Source organism: Melanerpes formicivorus, unplaced genomic scaffold (genome assembly GCF_026170545.1).
Source record: "Melanerpes formicivorus ecotype bairdi unplaced genomic scaffold, bMelFor1.0.p_v2 SCAF_58, whole genome shotgun sequence".
Taxonomy (NCBI): domain Eukaryota; kingdom Metazoa; phylum Chordata; class Aves; order Piciformes; family Picidae; genus Melanerpes; species Melanerpes formicivorus.
The window spans coordinates 1,665,570-1,681,827 of NW_027142410.1; the positions used below are offsets into that span (position 1 = coordinate 1,665,570).

At 47.0% G+C, this 16,258-nt stretch overlaps 1 protein-coding gene across 1 annotated transcript in view; it reads left to right on the forward strand.

Moving 5' to 3' along the window:
• Positions 1–5,018, forward strand: part of INO80 (INO80 complex ATPase subunit) — an 85,574-nt gene extending 80,556 nt beyond the window's left edge. Inside the window, exons 33-36 of the mRNA XM_068161439.1 lie at positions 382–537; positions 1,202–1,361; positions 2,137–2,349; positions 2,962–5,018. Coding sequence (XP_068017540.1) covers positions 382–537; positions 1,202–1,361; positions 2,137–2,349; positions 2,962–3,179 — 747 coding nt within the window. The 3' untranslated portion in view covers positions 3,180–5,018. The remainder of the gene's footprint in view (positions 1–381; positions 538–1,201; positions 1,362–2,136; positions 2,350–2,961) is intronic.
• The last annotated feature ends 11,240 nt before the right edge of the window (positions 5,019–16,258 follow it).

A 16,258-nucleotide genomic window follows, 5' to 3' on the forward strand; every position in this document is an offset into this window, starting at 1 on the left:
CTGTGAAATAAGAGAAGATCAGTTTGGGTTTTAAAACTTTTTGTGAAAATATGGTGTTTTTGAGCTAAGGAGGCTTTGCATTAATTGCAGATCTGTAATGGTAAAGAATTTGAAGCTCAGCTCCAGAAGGTAATGGAAATCAAAGTAGTTCTGCAAGTGTAGTTCTACTTAACTGCAGCTGGTTTAGAAAGGGAAAAACAAACCCTACTTAAATGTAAAGAGGAAGCCTCTAAGGGATTTGTTCTTTCTCCTTCAGAAACTTGTTTTGGGAACTTCTGGACATGGCATTCCTTGAGTTCTAGATGCTGAGTTTTGGGGGGATGTTTATTCCCTTCTGTTTTGTCATCTTTTTCATTCTTGGTATTGTTTTATTTATTTCAGAAGAAGAAGGAAGATGAGTTGGATGGGAAGAGAAAGAAAGAGGGCATGAACCTTGTGATCCCATTTGTTCCCTCAGCTGATAACTCCAACCTGTCTGCTGATGGGGATGACTCTTTCATTAGTGTAGACTCTGCCATGCCCAGCCCATTCAGTGAGGTAAGAGTTGCTGCTGCTTTCAACTAGACAGTGCTTGAACAGTGGCTTTATATCTTGTAGGATTCTGGCTTTCTGTTATTTTAGCTAGTGTAGAACTTTGAGTATGTGAGGAAGTGATATGTCTTAAAGGTGAACCATGGAAAGGAAAATAATGCATTGAAAGCCAAACAGCTGCTAATAAGCTGCCTTACAGCTCCTCATGTTATTTGGCATTCCATTATTCTCCTCATCATTTGCTCTCTGCCTCCCTTTCTTAGTGAGGTCATGCCCTCACTCGTCTTCCTTTCAGCCCTTAAAAATGTTCTGTTCCAGCCTGCAGTCCAGCTTATTTTCTTCCTACTTGTTCTGCCTTTGTCATGCTCACATTTATAACTGTGTGGCTTCTTCCATACCAAGAGCAGTCTCTTGCTTCTTAACTTCACATCTATTTTTTGAAATTAAGTAGCTCCTGGAGCTCTTTACTGCTGCTGAACATGTAAATAGAGGGTGTGGTGTGGCTGGGCAGATCGTGTGTCGTGCTGCTGATCTCTCCCAGAGAAAATGAGAGCAGAACATGTACCAGTTGATGACTTGTGATTATCTACCTTTTAAAGATCTTACTGTGTTTGTACCCTTCCCTTTCCTAACCTGAGAACTAAATGGCTTTGTTCTCTGTCATGTTTAGATATCCATTAACAGTGAATTACATATGGGCTCTATCCCTCCCGATGAGAGCAGTAATGATATGCTTGTGATCGTGGATGATCCAGCTTCTTCAGCACCTCAGTCAAGGGCAACAAACTCTCCTGCTTCCATTACTGGCTCAGTGTCAGATACTATGAATGGTCAGTACCTTTGCCTTGCCTTACTGCTAAACATTGTCATCCTATGGCTAGTGATACAGTTTCTAGATGTTAGCAGGAGTATGTGCATGGTTAGCAGCATTTGGGGGGGGGAAATGCTTTTTCATTGAAAAATTGCTTCTGATCTGATGGGAAATCTGTTTATGGTCCATCATTCACCATACTTTTTTCTCCCTTCTGTGTTAGCTACTCTTGAAAGTTTTCCCCTTTGTGCCTGTGTCAGAGAGGGCTCACCTTCCATTAGCAAATAGCCACACGATGACTGATCCCTAAGCTTTTCCTTGAATGTGCTCTTGGGCTAATAACCAGATGTCTGCTTGCAGTGGGGCATGGGAGCAGCTGTAATTTTAGATAATGTTTTTAACTACCATAGTTTTCTACACTGAAATAAGTAGAGACATACTTCTTGGCAAGTTTCTTTGATGGAAGAAATGTCCTCTCTATCTTAAAGGAAGAAAATGCTTCCTTCCAAACTAGAACCTGGAATCCTCCACCTATTTGTGGATTGGAGTCACTGTACTAATGACAAGTAGTTGGAGTTAATAAGATGTGGCTAATGAAGAGTGAAGTTTTGTATAGGTCATTTCTCTTCATGGGATCACTGCTTGCTAATGGTGTCCATACTGATGTAAATAGGGAGTCTCAGCTGGTAGGAACAGTATTCATGTCCATGGCAGGTAGTTAGGGAGCTGCGTTCTCGTGTGAGTCACCTGGAATACCATGGCAGTTACTGGTTGAGCATTCCTTTCTCCTGAAGGTGTTGCAATGCAAGATGCACCTCTCAGTGGGAGAGGCCAGTCGGCTCGCAGCCGGGGGCGTCCTAAAGGTGGTGGATCCAAAGGCGGCACTGGGAAGGGCAGGAGCCGGAAGTCCATAGCAGGAAGCGCTGCTGCCATGGCAGGCGCCAAGGCGGGGGCGGCGGCAGCCTCGGCAGCGGCGTACGCGGCCTACGGGTACAATGTCTCTAAAGGTACGTGGGGAAGGGGAGGCAGCAGGCTGCCCAGGGCAGAGCCAGCTGCGTGAGTTTGGGTGATTTGTCGTTTACAGCCGGTTTAAAAGCTAGGCAACAAGTGTTGTACTGTTAGTATGGCTGGCTCCTCTACTGTGCACTAAGATCCAGGCAGTACAGAGTGTGATGTGCTGGTGGTGGTGTGAGAGAACAGCCAGCTGAGCTGTAGAGGATCCTGAGAGCCTAGGTCTGCAGAAGTTGAATCTGCCCTTTGAACTATACCCTATGTTGTTCCTCTGTTTTTTGTCCCTTTGGGCATCAAGACAAATGGGATAGTGGTGTTCGTCCCACAGATATGGCTGTGGCTTTCCTGCATTGCTGTCTCACTGAAGTTACAGCAGCAGGTTCCAAAATCTGCTAAACTGATGGTGCTGGAGCTTCAGCTTTACACAGTCTGAAGGTGGCCCAGGGTAGAAGTGCAGCATATTTTGTCTCTTAAGGATAAAGATGCATTAAACTCTCCTAAATCATGGAGACAGGGTGGTCTTAGGACAGTTAGTATATTGTTTGTTGTTGAAGAGCCACCAGTGGAATAATGCTGACATGGAATTTGATTCTCTTTTCCTTTGCTAGGCATGTCTGCAAGTAGCCCTCTACAAACAGCAATTATTCGGCCTTCTGGACTCGTAGATTTTGGACCTTCAAGCGCCTCTTCTCCCCTGAGCTCCCCTTTGAGCAAAGGAAACAGTATTTGTGGGACCCCCAAAAGCTTAAACCTGACCAGCAGTCTCATATCAGAAACTCCAATTCGGAAGCCAAGCAAAGGTGCCCACACCTCAGGTGGTCGGTAGTGGTTTGGAGCCCCTAGAGCTTGTCTGAACTGCGATGGCTTTCAGAGTAGACCACCCTGCCAGTTGAAGGCGTGCAAGTAATGCCTCGTTGCTGTCCAGCACATGTGTGAAGAAAAAAATCAAAGCACAATGGGAGTGGGTGGTTTATGTGAGCACTTTGATAACGTGTATTCCAAAAAAACTTATCTCTGCAGACACTGCAAGAAGGAGGGAACGGAGTCTGGGGTAACGGGGAGAGGGTCAGCTTGTGTCTTACTGACACATCTGGCAAAGGTTCCCAAGAAAGCATCCAGCTGCTCCATGCAATACCCTGCAGCTGCATGTGCTTCAAGTCACACCAATACACTTTCTCTTCTGTAGCTGGAGGTGGAACCCAGCATTAGTTTTATCCTCTCAAATCAGTATCTGCACCCCAGGAGTATCCTGGAGAGTCACAAGACATTTCTGTGCTGGCAGCTGGTCAGTGGACATGTGAGGGTAATTAGGGGGGGCTAAGCTGAAACTGATGTGTGATCAGAATAATCTTGGATTCTTCTAGTTTGGGCCACTGGGTTCTTTATATAAGGTCTGAAATGCAAAGGAAGGTGTCTCAGGTGGTTTCTAGGGAATAGACTCTTTTCAGCACCATTTGTCAGGAAGAAGTTCAGAGCTGCAGGAAATGGAGAGCGCTGCAGGGCTGGTGAGCGCAGCAGCACTGCCGCTGCTTCACGCAGTGGCAGAAGCAACAAGCCAGTGCTGTGGTTTGGTTTGCATTTCAGAGTTCTCATCAGCACCAAGGCTGTGTTCAGAACGATTTCTCTCACTCGTGAGGTGTGCAGAACTCTTAGAAGCTTAGGAACAGCATAAGGCTTTATTCTTTATTTGTACAAATCTCGAGAGGAGGGAAAAGTGCTGAGGAAGAGTTTGCTGCTGCCATAGCTGAGAATGGTTCTGCAGCTTGCTGTGCTGCAAGAGAAGAAACCAGAAACAGTCCTGACAGAGTGAGAACCGTGCCATTCCCCCTTCCAGCCAAATCCTGGGACAAAAATTGTCTCCTATCCCAGCCATCCATGGACTGGCAGTGTTCTTCCAGCGCGCTTTCCCTTCGTCCCCGTGGCCGTCACACACCCTAGCTTGGTTGAGTTCACCGTGGTGGGCAGGTACCAGTAGCCGTGCCCCACAGGGCTGATCAAAGGCAGCGCTGCCAATGCTCATCTCAGTTCTCATTCTCTAGTTGCTCCTTTCCCATTCTCGATGCACAACCCCCCCTGGCCCCTTGCTTTGCTGTAAGCATCGTCTGCATTGCACTGAGATTTAGGTGTGGGGCAGTTCTTCTGCCCGACACGTTGAGGTAAAAGGCTGTTCTGCCGGGGCACTTTCATCCCTTGAGAGAAGCAAGGTGAATTGCAGGTCTGGGCTGTGACAGCAGAAGATGACTTCTTTGTTTGTTTGTTTGTTTAATTTTTATTTTCTTTTTAACCCCCAATCCTTTGCCTGGCGTCCTACAGTGTGGAGCGAGTGCTTCCTGTTGGCTCTGCCTCTAATTTGCACACCTGAAAATAGCAGAACTGAGCTTAGTTAGATTGATTTTTAAACAGATTTGCAGGGGATAGTTGAGGGGGAGGTGATGTTTAATTAAACTCACAGAGACTTCCCCCATCCCCTCCTATTCACATGTATATATGATATTTAGAGGGAATCAGACAAATGCCAAGCCTTTTTTTCTCTTTGAATGTGCTGTCTATTTTTATAACTGAACTTGTACATATGTATAAAGAGAGACACATCTTTCTTTTACTAACTGGAGAAGAAAATCTTAAATAAAATGGAGTGAGATAATTTTATGTAAATCAGTGTCTTTGTGTGGTTTGTGGCTGTGTGAATGAGAGGATTATAGGGAAGAGAGTACACAGGGGGGCTCGTCTGGAAATGCCTCTGGAGGTATGTGGTGCTCTGTGTACTACTCTAGAGTATCCCCACTCCTGAGTATCATGTTTGTAATCTCTTTTTTTTTCCTGTTACAGCTACACCCTTAATCACATGTCTGCAGTCATAGATAATCTCATAATCTATTTTGGAGCAGGTGTGCAGCAGATGAGAAGCAAACAGAAGCAAGTATAACATGCATCATTCTGTAGTACCTAAGCTATGATGGTTGGATTCAATACAGTTGATTGTTTGGGGAAATCATTCTCAACAGTTCTGTCTTCTATTTCTTTTTTTCAGTGTGTTGTGGGTTTAAGGCTGGATGCCTTTAAGAGCCACAGAGTTGAGGAGCTCCAGAAGGGACTAGAGAGTCCAGAGGTACACCAGAAAGTGTAAGCTTTTGCTGTCTGGAAGACAGGGCTAAAAGGAGCTGTCCTGTCCTGCCCTCAAATATGTTTTCCTAGTTTAGCCTACCAGGGATGCCTGGTTGGTTCAGCAAGGTCCTCATTCTTCCCACTGCTACGTGTGGTCAACAGAATCTTACCAAGCAGTGACAAAATTAAGTCTTAGACCAAAACCTGCAACTGCATTATTTCTTTGGAAGAAAGCAAGAGTGATTGAAACCATTTACCTTCTCTCAATAAATGCTTCAGGGTGATTGGAGACAGAAGAAAGCCAATTTCCTTCTGACCTCTAATGCTGACTTTAAGCACATGGACAGGACCAACCATGGGCATTAATGAAATGAAACATTATGAGCCCCAGTGCAGCTTGAAACTGCATCTTCTCCTTGCATGGAGTTACTCATTGGCACCTTAGAGGGTGGCACAACCAAGCAAAAAAGCTGGGGGAAAATGTGAGCCAAATGACACATCAAAGAACTGAGAGAAGAACTTGCCCTTACTCACCAAAGGCAGGTTGTGAAAGCCAACATGTAGGGTTACTATGTTTGTGGTGGGTTGAAATTCACCCCCCAACATTAACCTAAATCTACCATGTATGTTATAAAAGCAGAGCACTCAGTGTCCTCTGGCTCTTCAATATCACCTGTATCAGATAAGCAGCAACTTGCATCAGCACTGTCCTCAGAAATTCTTCTGTTTAGCTGCACAGTCACTGTGCAGTCCCTTACACACAAACTCTCACCACTTAAAATTAGCATGGATTCTTGGCTTCAGGCTGTCTTCAGAATTCTTCTTGGTTTTGATAACTTTATGATCAGCCTGAGTCCACTCAATCTAAACCAAGGGGAAGTGCATTAGCCTGCAGGCTGTTTTCTTCTTCTGTCATGGGTCAAGTCTGTTGTCCTCCTTATTTAGTCAGCCACTAGATCTCCTCTTCCTATTCCATGAAGAGGTGAGGGGATTTCCACCTAGAACTGCTTTCATTCTCCTTTCAGGATATTAATACTGCTCTGTCCAAAGGTGTTATTTCCCTGCCTTCTCCCTTTCTGTTGCATGCTTTCCCCACCACAGTGTATCTGCTCTTTCCTATCTCATGTTCAGTTTGCAGAGAGCTGCCTGTCTGCCTAGGGCTGTATCTTGCTCTGTTCCCATACTGCTGAATACTTTGCAGCATTTCCCAGTGGGGGAGGCACACCAGGTTCAGTGGGAAAAAGCTCTGTGCAGAAGGAATAAGGATCCTGACCACTGACTGTTGCTCAGGAACAGCAAATTGCAGCTGGGAGGAGGAAGAGCACAATTGATAAAGTCACTTGGGAGCAGGATGTGGATCCGTGTAATGTGGGAAATGCTACCCTGTGACGAGAGCACTGCCAGTCCTGATCTCCTCCTCTCCCTGCAGTGAGCTGGCCTGCTTCTGCTCCCAGGTATACTTTGAGGCTTCTCTCTTCTGCCTCCATCTTTCTCTTTTGTTGACTGTTCAATGTGAAACACACCTTCTAACTCTGAGAGCCTTAGAGGCACGCCTTATGCTCCCCTTCCTCCTTAAGAAGGGATGGTAATGCACTCTCTGCTGTCCTTCAGAAATTTCTGCTCAGGTGGCTGGAAAAACAGTTTGAAACTCACCACCCAAGGAGCTGCTGCTGCTGCTGCTGCTTGCACGTGAAGTATAAAGAGACGTATGAAATAAAGGCAATCACATCTTCTGCTCCTAGGTGGAAGCACTTGTGGAATCCTGAAGGATGTTCTTTGATTTGCAGCCTGTGCCAGGTGCAGAGCAGTGAATGAGAGAGAGGAAGGGGCAAGTCACCCTTTCTCTGAGGGCCATCAGGCCAGCTCTCAGACTCAAGCAGAAGGTCTGTAAATAGGTCTTTCTCGAAGCAGTCGGATGAGCCTTTGCTCCTCTGAAAAGCCTGCAGCACGCACCTTATGAGATGGAGAAATGCATGGTAAGATAAGTTTCCGCCAGCTTTGCCCTCTTCTTGGCTCCTGCCTCTTCCCTCTGGAAAGTGCAAGTTACTCCAAAGCTAATGGGTCTTCCAGGTGTGTAGTACTGAGCTCTATTTGCATATGTTCTAGGGTCATATAAGGGAATTTGCGTCCCAAGCATGAGGATGTGGCTCAGTACTCAGGTATGAGATGACTCCTTCCTTCCATAGCTGATGAGCATCACTGATATAATGAGGCAGTGAGGGGGAAACACTGAAACACCATTTTTGTGCCTGCTCAAGTTTCTTCATGGACTACTCTTCCTTCTTTAATAGTACTGCTGGTTAAGTCCACCGTTGCTAATGGGAGCTGATGTGAATCTCCAAGCATCCAGGGATTAGAGTATCCCTTGTCATCTCTGTGACATTTGTAAGCACCTGTTTTTTTCTTCTTCACTCCTTAGCCTTGCCTAATTCTTCACAAGGTCCAAGTGTTGTCTTCATGGATTTTGGTCGGCAGAAGAAATGTTTCTGTTTAAAAGTCTTAATTTTTAACCACAGGACCCTCACGACTTTGCATCTCCATGTGCTGAGAACTGTGAATTAAGGTAAGGCCAAGCATATGTGTAACTTGTGCACACTCTTACCCTCAGAAAACCTTCACCAGCACTTCAAAACCAAGAGCTGTTGCTGTTGCTTGGAGACTAGGAGCTAGTTGGAAATTTACTGCTACTTTGGACTGTCAGACAAAACAGATGTGCAGAATTGGAGTATTTGTCACCTGTATTTAAATTCTCTTATTCATGACAAGAAACTGGTGCCTTGCTTCTCCAGATGTACTTAACAAATCTTATCCTGCTAGGAGAAGCAACTCCTGCTTATCTCACTTCTCATCTGTTCTTGTGGTTCCTCTGATGAATACATTTAGGTTTAGACTGGATGTTAGGAAGAAATTCTTCATAGAGAGAGTGATTGCCTGTTAGAATGGGCTGCCCGGGGAGGTGGTGGGGTCACCATCACTGGAGGTGTTTAGGAGGAGACTGGATGGGGTGCTTGGTGCCATAGTTTAGTTGATTAGATGCTGTTGGATGATGGGTTGGACTTGATGATCTCGAAGGTCTCTTCCAACCTGGTCTGGTCTTGTCTGGTCTGGTCTGGTCTATTCTATTCTATTCTATTCTATTCTATTCTATTCTATTCTATTCTATTCTATTCTATTCTATTCTATTCTATTCTATTCTACATACATCTTAGCTCCTCATCTGTGCCTTCCTCTAGGACAGAGCAAATTACAGGAGGGAGTCCTCTCTCCATCCCATGATGTCATCTGTTTTTCACTTTGGGATTTTTTTCCAAGTCTTCTAATGTCTTTCAGGTTTCTTTTAAATCCTGGTATTACAGTTTCCCCTGATGTCATGGTAGAGTTCAAATGTAGACATTCTCATTTGTTTTCAGGCTGGATAGTGCACGTCAGAACTTTACAGCTGTGCTGTGGACAAGAGGTTCTTCGATGCTTGCTGTGTAACAGTGCTCCCGGAGAACTCCCCTCCTAGGTAAGCTCTCTGCAGAGAAAGAACGTTCCCATTCTTTGGGATCTGTTATCTAATCCACAGCATTCTTAATTCAAGTTAACTTTCCTCCACAGATGAGCCTAAACTTGTATCAGAGTCCCTATAAACCCCATCTACCTTCACAGTATCACAGTATCACCAAGGTTGGAAGAGACCTCGAGGATCATCGAGTCCAACCTGTCACCACAGACCTCATGACTAGACCATGGCACCAAGTGCCACGTCCAGTCTCCTCTTGAACACCTCCAGGGACGGTGACTCCGCCACCTCCTTGGGCAGCCTATGACGATGACCTCGAGTCTAAACCTCCCCTGGTGCAGCTTGAGACTGTGTCCTCTTGTTCTGGTGCTGGTTTGCCTGGGAGAAGAGACCAACCCCTTCCTGGCTACAACCACCTTTCAGGTAGTTGTAGAGGGCAACGAGGTCTCCCCTGAGCCTCCTCTTCTCCAGGCTAAACAATCCCAGCTCCCTCAGCCTCTCCTCACAGGGCTGTGCTCAAGGCCTCTCCCCAGCCTTGTTGCCCTTCTCTGGACTCGTTCAAGTGTCTCGATGTCCTTCCTCAACTGAGGGGCCCAGAACTGGACATAGGACTCAAGGTGTGGCCACTTCCTGACAGAAGTCTGGAAGTGGGGTCTGTGTTGATAGGTTGGACTCGATGATCCTCGAGGTCCTTTCCATTCTAAGTTATACTGTGATACTGTGAAGTGCCTTTGAAGCAGTCACCTTCAGCAGTCCAGATCCTACCCGGAGTCAGCCTCAAATGGTGGTGCCCAGGGAGCATGTCTGCATTTCCCCCAGCCTGTAGAAGGTTGCTGGGGTTGTGTTAAGGATGGAGGAGTCAGCGAATTTCACACGTGGTTGGCTGAACGTTGTTTTTTATTGTTTTCTTTAGAGGCCATTAAGCTTTTGGCACGTGACTGCCATTAGCTACGTGCGGCTGAGCGGGGCGTGCGGCTGAGCGGGGCGTGCGGCTGAGCGGGGCGTGCGGCTGCCCAGTAAATGCAATGGCACGTGGCGGGACACGCCCTTGCATAATGCTTCATTGCCTCTCACAAAGCTCCAGGGTTTTCCTTTGCAAGCAAAGGAAACAGAAGGGATGTGCAGACCATGTGAACTTTTAGAGGATCTTGAAAAATAACATCCAAAGAACCTTTTTTTGCCATTTCCCTCCCCCCGCTTTGTTTTGTTCACTCCATGCATCTGGCAGGTGCTGATGTCAGGGCTCTTCTGTGCCTTGTTTCTTCTCTTTGCCCCTGCTCCTTCCATAGAGTGCACACACACACTTTTGTGGACACCTTCTGCGTTGCAACAGACGCCTCTTTTCCTGGTATTTCACCCAGATTTTTCCTTGGTTTAATCTCATTTCCATCTGTAGCATTTCTTTGAAAGGGATCATGAAGTAGCTCTAAAGATGCTTAATCTGCTCTTGTGAGGCTCTACCTGGAGTATTGTGTCCAGCTCTAGAGCCCCCAAAACAAGACAGACATGGATCTGTTGGTGAGGGTCCAGAGGAGGACCACAAAGATGATCAGAGGGCTAGAGTACTTCTTCTGTGAGGACAGGCTGAGGGAACTGGGTCTGTCCAGCCTGGAGAAGAAAAGGTTCTGGGGAGACCTTATGGTAGGTTTCCAGTTCCTGAAGGGGGCCTCTGGGAAAGTTGGAGAGGGAGTTTTTATAAGAGCATGTGGTGATAGGACAAGGGGCAATGGTTTTAAATTAGAGCTGGCTAGGTTTAGATTAGACATCACAAAGAAGTTATTTACTATGAGGGTTGTGAGACACTGGAACCTGTTGTCCAGAGAAGGTGTGGATGCCTCTTCCCTGGACATGTTTAAGACCAGGCTGGATGAGGCTTTTTAGTAACCGGGTCTAGTGGGAGGTGTCCCTGCCTGTGGCAGCAGGGTTGGAAGTAGCTGGTCTTTAAGGTCCTTTTAACTTGAGCCATTCTGTGATTTCAGTCTCTGGATTTCAAGTGAAATAGGACTTCAGCTTCATGATACCTTTTTGTGCAGGTGCCTGCCATGTTTCATCATCCTCTGCCATGGAGTTTGGAATGAGTTTCTGTGTCTAACTTGTAACTTTACTGAGATAGGTATTTAATCTGGTTAGCATGAAGAAAGTAATCGCTGCCTGGTTTTTCAGTAACTTGTCACTCAGTTCCTACTGAGTAGCTGAAAGCTTACTGCTGTCATGATGCTGAATCTCTAAAGCACAAGTGGGTTTTCTCACACAGCGTGGATGTGGAACTGGAAGTCATGACAAGCTGCTGTAACCCCAAGTGATTTATGTGTTTTTGAAACGCCACTATGAGCTTTGCAGGAGGAGGTTTGCTTCCCTGGCTTCAATAGCTTGCTATTAGCCCATGCAATCAGGGGGATAAATTGTATAATTGCTGTAATTTGGTTCCACTGGGGCTTGCTGTCCTTAGCTATGTATCGCGGCATCTGTCTGGAATCAAGGAACTAAAGAGTGAGAGCTGCTTTGGTAGAGTATTCTCAGACAGATGAGAGAAGCCCAGCTCTGCCTTGCAGTGATATAATTGATAGCAAATGAGACAAGTAATGTTGTTTAGGGGTTTAATGTAAACCAGATCTCATGTCTGAGATGTTATGGAATAAACATGTGTGGGAAGTTTGGAACTGCCAGCAGCTGTCAGCCTCAGCCGTTAGCTGAAGCAGCTTGAGGGACTGCAACAAATTTGAGTGATGTGTATGAAACAAAAACAACCACCCCAAGCTACATGTAAGAACGTTTCTCTGCTGAGATTCATTCTTAGCTGGCAGATAAACATTATGCAAGCTTAGGCACGTGAAGGTTTAAGAATACTGAGAGCAAATTACCAAACTTGCAGCCACACAGGTTCCCTCTGGGCAATGGCAAACAAAAGGGGTTCTGTGAAAAGTTGAGATGACTCCTGCCTCTGCTTCAGGGAGCTAGTGCTGATGACATGAGCACACATTATCTTTTTTCCATAGTGGTGCCTCTGAATACCAAGGTACTCTGGAAAACATCATCCCCCGGTGTTTCACATGGTGCAGTCAAAGTTGCTAGGCCTTTGAGGTCATGTCTCCACTCCCCATCTCTGGAAGGGTAATGGTGGCTCTTCACAAAGGGATGGTGCAGAGGAATTAAACTTTGCAAAGGTGCTGCAATGATTTGCAGAGGTTGCTGTAGTGAGATGCCAGAGAGAAGGCAAAGTGGGGAACAGTCCCCCTGCATTTGGGGCAAGGTGTGCATAAATATAGAGCCATCCAGGAGAAAGGGGAGTCGAACTGCTGCTTGTTTTTAGCATCCTACCATCAAGTGACATGAGCCAGGAATCCTCTGGTTAAAAATAGCAGGTATTTATTCTGATTGAGGCTAGTCCCACAGCTGCATCTTTATCCTCAGTCCTGAACTCATCTACCCTCAAATTACAGGATGTATTTCTAGGAATAGATTCACTATGTACATAGTTCAGAGACAGAAATGCTGCTGGAATTGGCTGTGCCATGCAGCAACAAGAGACAGAGTTTCATCCAGCTCCTGCCTAACAGGTCCAAAGGTAATTGAGCTTCTTACCAGGCACTGGCAAAGGAAAGCCAAAAAGCAGCATCCATCACAGCTATGGGGAGCTGCTCTTTTCCCTCACTAAAAATAAGATTGTGTGCTCATGCAGAGGACCATCTTGGAGAAAAACACCTTCTTGTAAAGCAGACCAAGAGAACAAATGTATGCCATGCTGGCAGCTGTGGTGGCATGTGAAAGTACACTGCCCTGGCATGGGGTGCCAGCAGGGTGAGCAGAGGCAACACAAACACATCCCTGGGCAGCCCCTGCCTTCCCTCACCATCCCTGGGGGCCAGGGCAGCCCCTGCTCGCTCCCTCCCTTCCCTCGCCTGGCATCACGCGCTCCGGCGGTGCCGCCTGTCAGTTTGGAAAGGCTGGCGTGCTGTCTAGACGAGGAGGGGATAAAAGGCTGCTCTTTGAGTTTGTTTGTTTTCTAAACGTTTTCAAATGTCACATATGCTTTGTGTAGACAGAGCTTAATATCAGCAAGCTGGCTGTGGTTGCCCCCAAGGCGGTTTGTTTGTAGATGAGGTTCTAATTGCTGTAAGCGGGCTGCGTGCTGCATGTCTGTGAGATGACTTCAGCATTGTTTGTGATGTCTGTGTTGCTCGGTCCGTAGCTCCAGTTCAAGGCAAAGTGGATTGCTGAGGCCAGAAGTGCTCACACTATTAGCCTTGGACCATTTCCTGCTGTCCCTTCCCCTTGTGAGTAAGGGTTTGTGGCGCAGGTGCAGTGCTGTGCAGAGGAGCGTGTCAGGTGGTGCATGTGCACATGCTAAAGAACCCTTTGGTCTCCAGAAACCTGCAGCTGGAAGCATGATCCACAGCTTCATGCTGAGTGTGGGGTGGTGTGCCTGATGTGCTGGAAGCCATCTGTGGCTGCTGCCCACACTATCTCCTTGCATGGCACAGTTCAGCTGCATGTACTCAGCATGTGCCCAGTCATCCCAGGCAAGCATTCATCATGTTTCTGAAGGACAGCAAGGATGAGTGAAACGCTCTTCTCCAGGTATCATCATCTGGCATGTCTTCCCATGCTTGCAGGTTACTGGGTTGAAGCAGTAGCTGATACCTGCTTGTGGACAAAGCAGCGCTTTGGGGCGGGGATCGCGGAGCTGGGGATGAAGTCTTCCCCTTCCCATTGGCAGTAGGAGTTTTAGGTGCCAGTAGCCATCAGGTAACTCTTTAGTCATCAGGCTCAGGCCAAAGTAATCCTTGGTGGTTTTGAGTGAAGCTTCACGGAAATGAGTCCTGTTAAAACAGTGATGTGAGGGAGGCAAAAAGCAGCATAAACAGAAAGACTTAAGAGAGAAGTCTTTGTTCTTCTGTCCCCAGAACAGCCCAGTGTGGTCTGGGAACAGTGTGGTGTCCTCAGCTAGGAAAACAGCACCTCTCTGTCTTTGAACTTCCCTGACCTTTGACGTTATTTCAGTCTCATTCTCTAGAGTTCAAGGTACTGGCTGTGCTTCAGGAATTCGCAAGCATAAACACTCATCAGTGTGGCTGGCACTAGGATGAGATGAAAAGGGAGCTGAGAAAGAATAAAACACATCCAAAAGCCAAACAAAAAGTGTACAGGGTTTGTAAACAAAGCATGTAGAGTTTCCCCAGTGCTGCCCAGAATGCCTACTTCCTTCCGCCGCCCTTTCCCTCCTGGGCCCAAGGCTCTTCCAGAGCCGTGAAGGCTTCTCTCCGAGCTTTAACACAGCACATAAAGGAGGGAGCTTCTCACTGAAGCCTACTAGTTAGTATAGAAATTCCCAAGTCCACCAAGCAGCTGCTGGCTTTGCTGCAAGTGTAGTTTTTTCACAGCCTGACTGTAAATCAGTTTTTTGAAATCCCTTCCTGCTCCTCTCTGGTGCAGAGGACCGTGTTGTGTGTTGTGCTGAGCTAGGCCGTGTGCTGGTGGCACACTGCTCCTCTGCTGGGACTGCACTACGTTGGCTTTGCATTTGTCCTTGAGTTCACAAGAAAACTCTTTGGGTTTGGTGCTGCTGAAGTGTATCCATGCCATGAAATGTGGCAGTACCAAAGTGAGAGCCTGACGTGGGGAAAGCCTCCCATCTGAATTCTGCTCATTCCTTTTCCCCTCTGCCTTTGGGATCAGGTCATTGCACTGAACGTGCTGAACCTGATTTAAAGCTTCATGGAAGACTTCCAGGCCTAGATTGACTCCCAGGTTTTGGGAGGTGTTGGCAGTGCTTCTGTTCTGGCACTGAACTGTCTGGAACAGGTTATATGGAGACACATCAAAGTGCTCAGGTGACCACCTGCGTGTTTGGTGATGGATATTTTGCACAAAGTCACTCTCACTACTCCTGCTGCAGCTGACTCTCCTCCTTTCCTCTGCTTCACCATCTGATCTTTCCTGGCAGAGAAACAGGCTGGTGTCAAGCCAGAGGATGTTTCTGAACATGTCCACTGTACGCAGGGTGCACTACGTGTGGGAGATCCCAGCCTTTGCAGACTCGGTCACAGCAGAGCTCCAGTTCACACCGGGCAGTCAGCCCACATGTGCTGCAGATACTGGCCAGGAGTGGCCAGGAGCATTCTTTGGGTCATGGTCTTTTCTCCTCCTCTGCCTGTGACTGATCTGTAGGTGATTACATCCAGATTTCAGCCCATCTCATGAGCAGCAAGCAGGCACAGATGGGGTAACACATGTGTTATGTCCAACCAGCTGTAGCTCCTGTTATGGCTGCTAACCCAGCATGTGCCAGTCCCTTTGACTTACCCTGCAAAAGCCTCTTCCTGGCTGCATGTGGTGCAGCTTCAGGGACCCTTTCCAGACTCTCCTCCTGGGACTGAGATTCCAAACTGGCTTCTCAATAGCATTCAAAGTCTGTACTGGCCTCCCTTTCTGGATGCTCAAACATACATTCTCCTCAAGTAGACTCAACCGTGCCGTTGGCTGCTTTTGCCCCCAGCTGAGGAATGCTGAGCTGTTGTCCTCCCTTCCCACCACCCTGTCTTGCTAAGCTGCATGCCTGCATGGCTATCCACCTCTCTGGACAAACTGTTGCAGTGCTCAACGACCTTCACTGTAACTTTTTCCCACCATCCAATCTAAATCTCCTCTAATTTCAAACCATGGCCCCTCATCCTGTAACTGCAGGCCTCTGTAAACAGTCCCTCCGCAGCCTTCAGGTTCTGGAAGATGGTGATGAGGTCTCCCCAGAGCCTTCTCTTCTTCAAGCTGAACAGCCCCTTAAAACTTTTTAATTGCCAAGTTTCTTTATCTTTTCTCCTGCCCCATTAAGGACCATGTTCCCTCAGGAACACTTTGTACATACGAAGGCCAGGGCTGGATTAACTGTCATCATCTCCTTTATTCAGCTGGCTGTGCCACTGCTGAGCAGCTGGGTTGGTCCTACCCTCCTCTACTCATGGAATTGGTGACTCTGGCTGTGTGGGAACTGCTGGGCAGGGAAGTGGAAAAGGCTGAAGAGGGGACTGAAATCACGTGAATTGTGTTGGGTTTAGACTTGTGAAGTAGGTGATAGAATAGAATAGAATAAACCAGGTTGGAAGAGACCTTGAAGATCATCGTGTCCAACCTGTCAACCAATCCAACCCACCTAAACAACCAACCCATGGCACCAAGCACCCCATCAAGTCTCCTGAACACCTCCAATGATGGTGACTCCACCACCTCCCCAGGCAGCCCATTCAAATGGGCAATCACTCTCTCTGTATAGAACTTCCTCCTGCCATCCAGCCTAAACT